This window comes from Pyricularia pennisetigena, assembly GCF_004337985.1.
Source record: "Pyricularia pennisetigena strain Br36 chromosome 4 map unlocalized Pyricularia_pennisetigena_Br36_Scf_9, whole genome shotgun sequence".
Lineage (NCBI taxonomy): Eukaryota > Fungi > Ascomycota > Sordariomycetes > Magnaporthales > Pyriculariaceae > Pyricularia > Pyricularia pennisetigena.
Window position 1 is genome coordinate 329,991 of NW_021940921.1, and position 10,721 is coordinate 340,711.

The 10,721-nt window shown below is 56.0% G+C and overlaps 4 protein-coding genes across 4 annotated transcripts; 2 read left to right on the forward strand and 2 right to left on the reverse strand.

Moving 5' to 3' along the window:
* Positions 1–675: 675 nt before the first annotated feature.
* On the forward strand, positions 676–3,270 carry PpBr36_10131 (uncharacterized protein; the record flags this gene model as incomplete). Its single annotated transcript, XM_029897245.1, has 1 exon — positions 676–3,270. One exon carries the CDS (start codon positions 676–678, stop codon positions 3,268–3,270), a length of 2,595 nt encoding a protein of 864 aa, XP_029744440.1.
* Positions 3,271–3,774: 504 nt separating this feature from the next.
* PpBr36_10132 (uncharacterized protein) lies at positions 3,775–5,446 on the reverse strand (the record flags this gene model as incomplete). The annotated part of the gene is made up of 2 exons (XM_029897246.1): positions 3,775–4,193; positions 4,273–5,446. Coding segments are annotated over 2 exons (1,593 nt in total), but the record flags the coding sequence as incomplete, so codon positions are not given.
* Positions 5,447–5,841: 395 nt separating this feature from the next.
* On the forward strand, positions 5,842–8,562 carry PpBr36_10133 (uncharacterized protein; the record flags this gene model as incomplete). Its single annotated transcript, XM_029897247.1, has 4 exons — positions 5,842–6,463; positions 6,545–6,642; positions 6,705–6,750; positions 6,818–8,562. The coding sequence occupies 4 exons, from the start codon at positions 5,842–5,844 to the stop codon at positions 8,560–8,562; spliced, it is 2,511 nt and encodes an 836-aa protein (XP_029744438.1).
* Positions 8,563–8,963: 401 nt separating this feature from the next.
* PpBr36_10134 (uncharacterized protein) lies at positions 8,964–10,144 on the reverse strand (the record flags this gene model as incomplete). The annotated part of the gene is made up of 2 exons (XM_029897248.1): positions 8,964–9,312; positions 9,438–10,144. 2 exons carry the CDS (start codon positions 10,142–10,144, stop codon positions 8,964–8,966), a joined length of 1,056 nt encoding a protein of 351 aa, XP_029744445.1.
* Positions 10,145–10,721: the final 577 nt, after the last annotated feature.

The window sequence follows — 10,721 nt, forward strand, 5'->3', positions numbered from 1 at the left end:
GATCTTTTCGGCCAATGCAATTGGTCGAAAAGCCATGTGGCTGAAAGGTACATGGAGCGCTCGGTCCCCACTGCGAAGCAGGGGGGTCTAGTCTGAGCACTGAGACTACCGTCCAGCGTCAGCAAACAAAAAAATGGCGGTGCAAGGGTCTCTGTGTCGCCAAGACGAGGTTCAGCCCCCAGGCCAAGCCGGAAGCCGCGCCAAAGTCTGGACATGGAGGGCAGGGCAGCCAATCGAGGAGGAGCAAACGGCACTCTGGCGCCTAAAAATAACGATGGTTCTTTCTGGATAAGAACAAGCATCGCGTGTCCACTTGGGGGCTGAATGCACCTCGACGTCGTTTGTATGCGATGCTTCGCCCCAGAACCCCACCCCTTGCCGATGCAAACAGAACAAGCCCCTCGGTCTTGTTTGGTTCCGTGAAACTTTCGGATACAGGCAAGTTGATATTATTTCAAATGGCCGAGACCGCATTTTGTTATTTCTGGTTTTCATTTCATTTTCCATTCCCATTTCAAAACAAAAACAAAGACTTGGTATTCTCATCCCTTCCATCTTGCATTTATCCTCCCTTAATACCCTACCCAGCGCGCCAAAACTGGCCGAGCTGAGTGACCTCCAAGCAAAGAACGGTAGAATCACTTCTCCCTATTGGTACAGCAGACGCACAAAAATATGCGCACATCTCTTGCCATCCGCACGTCGCGGAACCGGCCAGTTTCACCCTCACATTCATGCCCAGCAACCGCATCAAAATCAGCATCCAGCGAAAATGTATCCTCTCCAGATCTCGAGCCGGGTGTGCACGATATTGTGTTCCCCAAGGTGTTCGAGGAGGCATGGGGTACCGGTAGTCTAGACAGCCGGACCGACCTGGAGCGGACTCGCATATTTTTGGTCCGTTTCGCCAACATGAGCGGCGACCCGGCTTTGACGGCGTCGTTGCGGGCCATCGCCGCCGATCAGGCATATACGACGATTGCAGACCTCGCAGAAGCAGTCCAACTGCGCTTCCTTGGCACTAGACACGAATCCTTCAAAGCGACACCGTTGCTGCAGGCCGTCCGCTTCATCCTCATCAAGGGCAGCGTGGTACAGATGGCTTCTGGCAACGTCCACGGCGCCGTGCAAGTGGTTTCCCCGGCCGATCGGGCACAGGCACGTGCTCTACTCGATTTCTTCTTCGACCCCGTGCTGGAGAGAAATGTACAACCTACTCCGATTGGCGGCTCACGATACCACTACCCAGCTGCACGATTAAAAGTCGCCATCGTCGGTGGTGGGCCGACAGCTCTGGCGTCAGCCATCTCCCTCGCCGAAAAGGGCCGCGGTCGGGTTGAGGTGCACCTATGGGAGAGGAGGTGGGTCGAGACGACAACTCCCGACGGCAGGCCCTGGATCGATTACCCACCCACGGCCAAGCGGCGAGACCAGGTTGTTACGTTGCAAGAGTCTGTGACCCGGCTGCTCAGCCCGGGGTCATTGCAAGCACTATTTGAGGGGAAGCCCGAGGCCGTCTGGCCCGGTTCGGCCAACATACAGATCCGCAAGGTCGAAGACCGGTTCCTGCGGCGCTGCCAGTCTCATGAGTTTGCTGGATTGATCCACCTGCATGCTCGGGGCGTCACGCGAGAGGACCTGAACAGTGGGAGGCTGGGCGATTTTCACGTTCTACTGGGAGCAGACGGTGCTGCTTCGTGGGTTCGCAAGACATATTTTCACGGCTACGAGCATGAACGTGGCCGGAGTTATGCACTGGGGCTGGCCTTCAACCGGCCAGCTGGTCTGCCATGGTCGCAACCTCTTAATGTGTTTTTGACACTGGGTCAGACCAGATACCTGCTAAATGCATCGCATTTCGACGGCAGGGGCTATCTCAACATGCAACTGACCGAAGAGGAATGGCACAAGATGTTGGCGGTCGATGGTGAGCCCGTCACCTTTGGCCACCCGGGATGTCTTCGCGCAAAGGATGGCTCCATCCCCGAAGGCTTTACAGAGGGCCAAGTTTTCGCCCCGTCCGAAGACAGAGAATCTCCACTGTGGAAGTCGATCGAGGATGGTCTCAAGCTATTCGGCTTCAAGGAGAGCGAGGTCATCAACGTCGTCCGAATCCCTATCGTCGTGCAGGCCGTCAGAGAAGGCGTGCAGTACCTCCCTCCCGAAGAGACAAGGTCGATCAACCGCCCGCACGCCCTGGTGGCGGTGGCTGGCGACGCCGCCATGACGGTGCACTTCTGGCCCGGAAGAGGCCTGAACAGTGGCATCAAATCCGGCATCGCCCTCGGCGACGAGATTGTGCACGCCCTAAACATTGGCAAGTTCATCGGCCTCCCGCTGGACGCCATGAGCCAGTACAACGACTTTATCATGAAGCTTCAGAACCGGGAGCACGACAAGCGGTCCATCCCCATCCTCAACCAGTCTGGTTCCCCAGAGATGCTCGGCTGGCTGCTGGACAAGGCAAATTCGGTCCCGGACGAAGTCGCCGTCGAGTGGTTGGTTGGCGCCATGGCCCAGATCGCCGAGCGTCTCGAGCAGAGGCCGGATTGGGCGTTTCCCCCTGTTGCCAACGTGGAGCCGCAACTTCGTATCGTCCTGCGAGGCCTCAACTCGCTGACCTTGCGCGAGATGGCAGTCAGCTTCCCCTGGCCGACGAGAGAAATGGGAGGTGCCGAGGTGCTTCCCGTACGGTCGATGCAGCCCGAAGAGAAGCAGCGGTGGCTGGCGTCGCTCTGGAACATGCTGCGGGACGAGAAGAAGAAGGAGAGGACCTCGCGCCCGGATGGTGCCGAGCCCAAGGCAGCGCGCTTCGAGGCCCCTCGCCAAGCCGGCTCCCGCCCGCCGTCCACCCTGCTCTCGCGGCCAAACTCGCACATACCCACGCCGCCCATGTCTCCTCCTCTTAATGTGCCCGACCGGGGCGGCGGGCTGGGTGGGATTGGGACCCTCCGCCGCAGCAATGCCAGAAGGAGCGTGCAGCTGACCGACTCGCCGGTCGGTCAGTCGCCGCCGGGCGACGAGATCACCATGGACGATGCCGAGTCGTGGTATAGACAGTCGAGGCTTCTGCAGACGCCTGCCCGTGAAAGCTTCCTAGGACTGCCGGATGATTGCGTGAGCACTAGGTCACGGACGCCTTCGCCGGGACCTCCACCGGCTGGCGACGTTGGGCTGGGCAGGATGTTGACTGTTCATCGGCGACCAAAGGGGGACATGTTGACGGATGCGTTGTCGCTGGCGCTGTTCCGAGTAAGCTCTGCAGATTAAATAGAAGTGGTTAATATAGCAAGCGAATCGTTTGACAATGGGACTGCATCTGCTTCAGGCATGCTCTGATGGTTGTTGTCGTTTTGCGTACTACGTAGAGCGTAGAGAAGGGGGGGACAGTGTTGTTGGCGGCAACATGGCCGGTATTTTTCAATCTTTTTTGTGGCTAGCCTCCAATTTTCGCTTCGCTAGAGGATACTTATAAACGAGTGGGAGTATCCTCGGCCGTGGCCTGCCGTCGCGAGGCGAAGTGAGCATGAACAGAAACGTCTTGCACTCATTCTCATGGTTAGTCCATAGGGATGATTCTTTGTTCAGGAGCAACAGATCACATTATTTGTCATGCAACTGGTATCAAAGAGTTGCGTGAGCGGCAGTCGGGTGCACGATGCCGAGAACCGGACAACAGAACAACGGACCATGACATTAAACGCGTATCAGACTTTAAAATGTACGAATTATCGGCGAGCAAAACAAAGGTGGCGCAGCAAGGGAAATTACTATTCATTCAACGGGCACAGGCCCGATAACCTCCCAGGCAGCATCCGTGCCCCCACGCGGAGCCTGCCACTCTTCGACCTGCGGCCCGTCCCCAGCGTCAAACAGGACAAACACCCTCCCCGAGGAGGGCGTGCTGTTGGCGAGGCCATCTGGTTGCGGCGCCGCCAGGGCCAAATATGTCCTGCTGGGCCGGCCGGGAACGACAACCAAGGGGCCGATCTTGGAGGTCTGGTCGACGAAGCCGCCGGAGCAGTTCCATGACACGAGCAAGAGCGAGGAGCGGTCCGACGAGGCGAAGAGGATGAGGTGCGTATAAGGCGCTGTGCGTGCGCACTCGGGTAGCGTGTCGCGGTTGTAGAAGCCCGTGTTGTCGCGCGGGATGACGGCGAGTGGGGTTTGTGCCTGGAGCTTGAAGGCTGTTGCTGTTGTTGGGCATTGTGGGAGTTAGTGTAAGGGGAAGACGAAAGGAAAGGGGAGGGTAGGGGGGAATCATCTTCGTACACGAAAGTCTGCCCAGGCTCCCAGTCTGAAAGTCGAACTGGCACTGCATCAGGTTTTCGTTGGAGTCGGCTAGGTATAAGCGGGTGTCGGACCTGGTGGTTGGGTTGCCGATTCGGGCCAGGGCCAAGGGCGAGCCGTCAAGGATGGACAAGCTCAGTTGCTGTGTGGCCCAAGGTAGATCGCTGGTCCGGTCGCTGAAGTATTTGCTGACCGAGAGACTGTTGGCGCCAAGGGTCTGGTACAATAGGATCAGGTTCTGGGAGCGGTTGTTATAGTTTTGGTCCCAGAAGGCCACGATCAGGGACCGGTTTGAGGAGGTATACTGGCCGCTCAGGTTGTCGTTGCCCCAGACGCCGCGAGCCTCTTTGAAAGGGTTTTGTCTTTCCATGATCCCGGCACTGCCAGAAAAGTAAACGTTCTTAACGACGTCCCAGGTCGTGTTGACATGTGGGAAGCCCGCGCTGGCTGCAAGAGGAGTCCCGGACTTGATGTCGGCACCAGGGTCGGTGATCCGGGACACAGTCCACTGGTTGCCCGCAGAGTTCCGAGCGGACTCCATAACTGCTCCATCCCTGGACTGAAAGTACACCCGATAATGGGTTTCGTTGGACGCGTCTCGCCAGTTTAGTCCCGCCAAGGCCGATTCTTGGAGGACTGGGCTGGTTTTGGGACGGTTGGTCGGGGCTGGGGTCGGGGCTGACGGCTGTTGCTGCTCCTGCGACTGGGAAGCATTTCGGGCGGCGATGGAACCCCCAACACCTCCTCCTACTGCAGCCGCAATGACTACAAAGCCTAGAACGCCGACAAGGACATAAAAAGTTTGTTTGCGTAGCCCGCAGATGGTATTTTGTTTGGGCGTCGGCGGCGGTGCTGTCGGTGCGCCTGTTGCATTCTCTCCGTGGTCCTGAACAAGAAACTTCCCATTCTTGTCAGAGGGATGATCCCAAGGCTGTGTTGCTGTGCTATGATCCACTTCGATTCCATCATCGTTGACCGTTTGTAAACCATCATGGTGCTGCGGGACTACTTGGAGCCCACAAGTCTCGGAACCGTGGAACCGACGACAGCAACATGCAGGGCAGCGACCGAGGGCAGAAAGAATATCACAAGGGGACGAGGACGAGGACAGTCCGGCTGGGGCTCGAAGAGTAGCAGTATAACGTGGTGTTGCAGCCTGGGGTAGGACAAAGAGTAATATTCATTTTTCGGATCGGCGGATTGCTGAAACATTGTCAGCAAAGAAAAACAATTGAAAAAAAATTAAAAAAAAAATAAAAAAAGTCATCAAAATTTTGGGCAAATGGTTTTGGCAGGTTCACTTGTGGTGGTGACATGTCAATGAATGTTGTGCAACCAACCGTCAGCTGGGGTCAAATTCCAATGACGCCACAGGAAGGAGGCAACCTTGAAAACGACAGTCGACAATTAATCGGCAAATCCATTTTTCTTCCCGCCTTTGTGCATTTGAAACTGTAAAAATTCACAATTTCATATCGAGCCTCTCGGGCTTCAAAATAAACCCATACAAAGAAAGACACCAATAACCACAACACAAAAGCACCGGCGGCCATGACATTTCGCATCATTCTCGTCCTTGTTGCGCTGGTGGCGGCCGCCTCCAACCATACCTACGACGCCGGCCAGCGCTGGGGACCCTATCGGCCCAACCTCTACTTTGGTGTGCGGCCCCAAGTCCCCAAGACGTTGCTGGCCGGCCTCATGTGGGCCGAGGGCGGCGTGCGCATGCTCGACACGCTGCGCGACACATGCGAGCAGGATGACGGTATGGAGGGTTACGGCTGGCCCCTCTACGACACGCGCGTCGGCGGGAGGCAGGAGATCCACGATGCTCGTCTCGGCATCGACCTGACCACTGAGTTTGTCAAGACTTCCGACGGCCACAACTGGGCCGTCCGCGTCAACGGCGTGTCTCGCAGCCATGACGCGACGCCGCAGATTGCCCTCGTCTTTCACTTTGCCCTGGAGGAGATGGGCATCGACGAGATGGAAAAGTCGCTCAAGTGTCAGGTCGACGGCACAGGCGCAACCAGCAAGGGCGTCTGTAGAGGCACCGATCCGTCATTGGGGGAATTCACCATCGAACTGTTGCCTAGCCAGGACAACTCGGTTGTGGAACAGATGTCTGTCATGACCACGCTCGTCCCAGAAGAACAAATATGGCAAGCCAAAGGTAAGTAAGTTGTCATTGTTCATGGAATCAACATGTCTGCTTGCCTTGACTGCAAAACAACATAGTAACCCCACGCCACAGCTGCCTTCACCAACATATCCAGATCCCCTGCCACCGCGACTAGTAATGAGAAGGGCAATATATACTTCTTAAAAACGGTCGTGCAGACTCCGTTTTCGGTAAGTTCCATCCATCAATTCATCATGTCTCTTCTACATTGGCTAATATCAGCGGTAATAAGCTGGATTTGATATATTCAACCAAGGGCTCCACGTCCGCCATAACACGTAAGCACTTGCCTGGAACTTTAGGAAAAGCCTAATGTATCACTATCATCTGACGATTGCCATCTAGCCACTTCCCTCCCAAAACTCTTGGAGGATTTCTATCTCTCCTTTCCAAACCGCGTATCGAATGTCTTTCCACAATCAGCCCCGTTTCAAAGTGGAGATTATGCAAAATTCACCCAAGCTCTTCTGTCTAATCTCATGGGCGGCCTTGGCTTCTTCCACGGCGATAGCAGGGTGGATGATTCCCATGCTCCCGAGTATGAAGAAACCGACATCAAGTTCTGGGAATTGGCGGCAGAGGCCATGAAGAGGGCAAAGGTCGCGACAGCACCGCCACGCTCGCTCCTCTCCCACACCCCCTCACGCCCCTTCTTCCCCCGCGGGTTCCTGTGGGACGAGGGCTTTCACCTGACACCTATAATTGAATGGGATTTTGACCTCGCAGTTTCAGTGCTGCGCAGCTGGCTCAACCTCATGGACTCTGACGGTTGGATTGGCAGGGAGCAGATTCTCGGCCCCGAGGCTCGCAGTAAAGTCCCGTCCGAGTTCCAGGTCCAATACCCCCACTACGCCAACCCGCAGACTCTTGCTCTTCTATTTCCCATCTTACTGCAAAAGATGACAAACCCTTCGTCTTACCGAGGTCACCCGTCCAGGTATCTTATCGATCCCGAAGGAGAGGGCAAAACCATGCTACGCGAGCTGTATGGCCTCTTGTCAAAACATTATGCCTGGTTCCGCCGCACCCAGGCCGGCAACTTCAGCGCCATTTACCCTCGACCCGAAGGAGCCGCCGCCATTGGGGAGGGCTACCGCTGGCGCGGTCGCACGCCCCAGCACACACTGACCAGCGGCTTGGACGACTACCCCCGCGCCGATCCTCCACACCCCGCCGAGCTGCACGTCGACGCCCTCGCCTGGGTTGGTGCCACCTCATCCGCCCTCGGTCGTCTAGCTGCATACCTCGGTGAGGTCACCGATGCTGAGACTTACCAACAGCATCACGAGGGCGCGCTGCGCAACCTCGACCTTCTGCATTGGGATGAGGACGCGGGCGCATACTGCGACTCGACCGTTGTCGAGGGGCGCTTCGAGCGCGTCTGCCATCTGGGCTACGTCAGCGTCATTCCGCTGATGCTGGGGCTTGTGGGCGCCGAAAGTCCCCGACTCCAGGCGCTTTTGGAGCTGGTCGGTGACCCTGATCGGCTGTTTTCTCCGTACGGGTTGCGGAGCCTCAGCGCCAAGGACTCCGGGTACGGTGGGGGCGACGACTACTGGCGGGGTGCCGTCTGGGCCAACCTGAACGTGCTGGCGGCGCTGCGGCTGGCAGAACTGGGCCGCGCAAGCAATGGGGAGGAAACGATCCGGGTGAGGGCCAAAGAGCTGGGCGCGGAGCTGAGGAAGCGGCTGGTCGAAACGGTGTACCAAAGCTGGAAGCAAACTGGGTTCGTCTGGGAGCAGTACTGGGACAAGACGGGGGAAGGTAGACGGAGCAGAGCTTTCACAGGCTGGACCGCCTGCGTGATTTTGCTGATGGGTGATGTTGGCAGCGGGCCGGCAGCGGGAGGAGGGGCTTCTTCGAACGGAGGCCGTCGGTCGGGTTGGGGATTGACAGGGTCTGATACGAGCAGGTCGATGGTTTCGGCCGAGCGAAGGCGCTCTTCTGCGCCCATGTTAATCGGGGTCGCGGGAGCCCTGGCGGTGGTTGTGCTTCTAAGGCGCATGCTTTTTGGGCTTTGGCGTAGACTGGTAGACCGCATACGAGGAGCGATGGGATATGTGCAAGTGCCACATAGGGCGTCGGACTAAGGGGGGCCTTATTATTCAAGTGCTGTATATATATACCCAGGGCTTCCAAGATCAGGGTGTTGTCAAAGAATTTTAACATCATTCTACGAATCTCGCCGCTTCCATGCAGAGTCCTATTTCTGGAATATATACATTGCCGTCCCCGCTTACCATTTCTGCTGCAAGCCTCCCGCATCTTTGGGAGCGGGCGTCACTTTGCGCAGGAAGCTTCCGCGGCGAACCTGACCAGAGGAAGTTGATATTCTCTACAAGAGCTCGGCTCATCTCATCTCGGCACAAGCTCGGCTTTTTCTTTTTTTCTTTTTTTTTTTTTTTTTTTTTTTTTTTTTTTTTTTTTTTTTTTTTTTTTTTTTTTTNTTCTTTTGAACTGCATCGGGACTCCCGCCTCAACCCTCCCCCGATCAGATCGACTTGAAGACGCTCATGCTCGACAAGGCCTTGCCCGGCCACGCAAACATGGTGTTTGACTGGCAAGAAGACCCGAGAGCCTGGTTGTCCATCCAGGCGGGCTCCCACACGAACAGCCCGTTGCCACCCCGGACGCCCGAGACGATCTCGGCGACGCGGCGGAAGAACTGCGTCTGGCCGTCGGCGGAGAAGGGGATGCTGCGCACGTCGGCGGGGAACTGGTAGCGCGGCGACGGGCACGAGGTAGGCCAGTTGGTCTCTGCGACGACGATTTCCTTGCCCCACGCGCTCGCCATGTTGGTCAGGCTTGTTTTGAGGTTGGCGAATGTTGCGTCGGGGCCGCTGGTCATGGGCTTTTGATTAGATGTGGAAAACGAATATTGGGCTACTGACATCATATGAAAGCTTTCTTCCTTTCTTTCTTTTTTTTTTTTTTTTTCTGGAAAAGAGAAAAAAAAAATACTTACTAAAAGGGATAAAAAGAAACGCCCATCTGGTCAAAGTCTCCCGGGACAAAGGGCCCCTGCTTGAGCAGGTTCTCGTAGAACCACTTTTGCGTGTCCCAGTTCCAGCCGTTGTCCAAATGCACCATGATCTTTGGCGCTCTGCCCAGCCTGCTATCCCTAATACCGCTGCTGGCGGAATGGAGAAGTCTAGCCATGTTGTAAAAGTTGTTGTAGTCGCCGGTGGGCCACAAAAGCCCCGCTCGGATCTCGTTACCGATGCTGATGATGGACGGCGTGACGCCGGCGCCGGCAAACGCATTCCCCACCTCCATGGTGTAGTTGTAAAGCCTCCACGAGAGGTTGTCAATGTCCCTTGGCCAGCCGGCAGGGATGGTCTGCTGGCCCGGGTCGGCCCAGTTGTCGCTAAAGTGCAACGTAAGGTACACGTTCATGCCTGCGGCCTTTGCGCGGCGCGCAAGACGGAGGTTGTAGTCGAGATTGTACGTGCTCCCCGCGCCTACCCACACGCGCTGACGGACCGTGTTGACGCCATTCGACGCGAGGATTTGCTCAAGCGGCCGCGTTTGGCCATTGATGTCCTGGAATGAGCGACCGGCAGATTCGGAGACCAGCAGGGAAGACCAGTCCACGCCTTTATGGGTCAAGGCGACGGCGATGGTGGGGAGGAAAGCCACAAGGAAGCCAAGTGTGAGAGCCGGGAGATGCATTGTGGTGCTGGAAGTGGTTGGCTGTGACCAGAGGCCATATGTTGCACTAAAAAACACAGCCAAAAGACGAAAAGCTCCCGTCAATGACTAGTGCCAGTGACTTTCGGTAAATATAGCCTGCAACATCATGTAGCTTGTTTTACTTAGGCCATGCATCATGCTGATATGTAGACGGAAATTTTTCATACAAGACACGAAATGAATCCGCTGTCACCACTGGATCATGTATCCCGGAGACTTGTTCGCCGAAAATCAGGTACAATCCCGGTCGGACCCCGCATTCTCCTCATGATGCCCGCGAGCGGCTTCTCCCGTTGGTGGAATGGCAGCGTTGCAAAATGACAAGGAAAGTGAACCGAATTTTATCGGATTAATTAAGAGGGTCCAAAGTTAATTAAACCTCATCATTCGCATCCATGGCAGTAGTTCCAGGGGTAATGGCCGCACGGATCAATGGCACCTGAGGGCAATCCAGTCATGTAAAAAGTCTGGTCTGAAAATTAGTTAACAAGCTTACCTGGCCGATCTCTGTGGAAAATAGCGAAACAATTAGACCATATATCCAGGCCTATTTTGA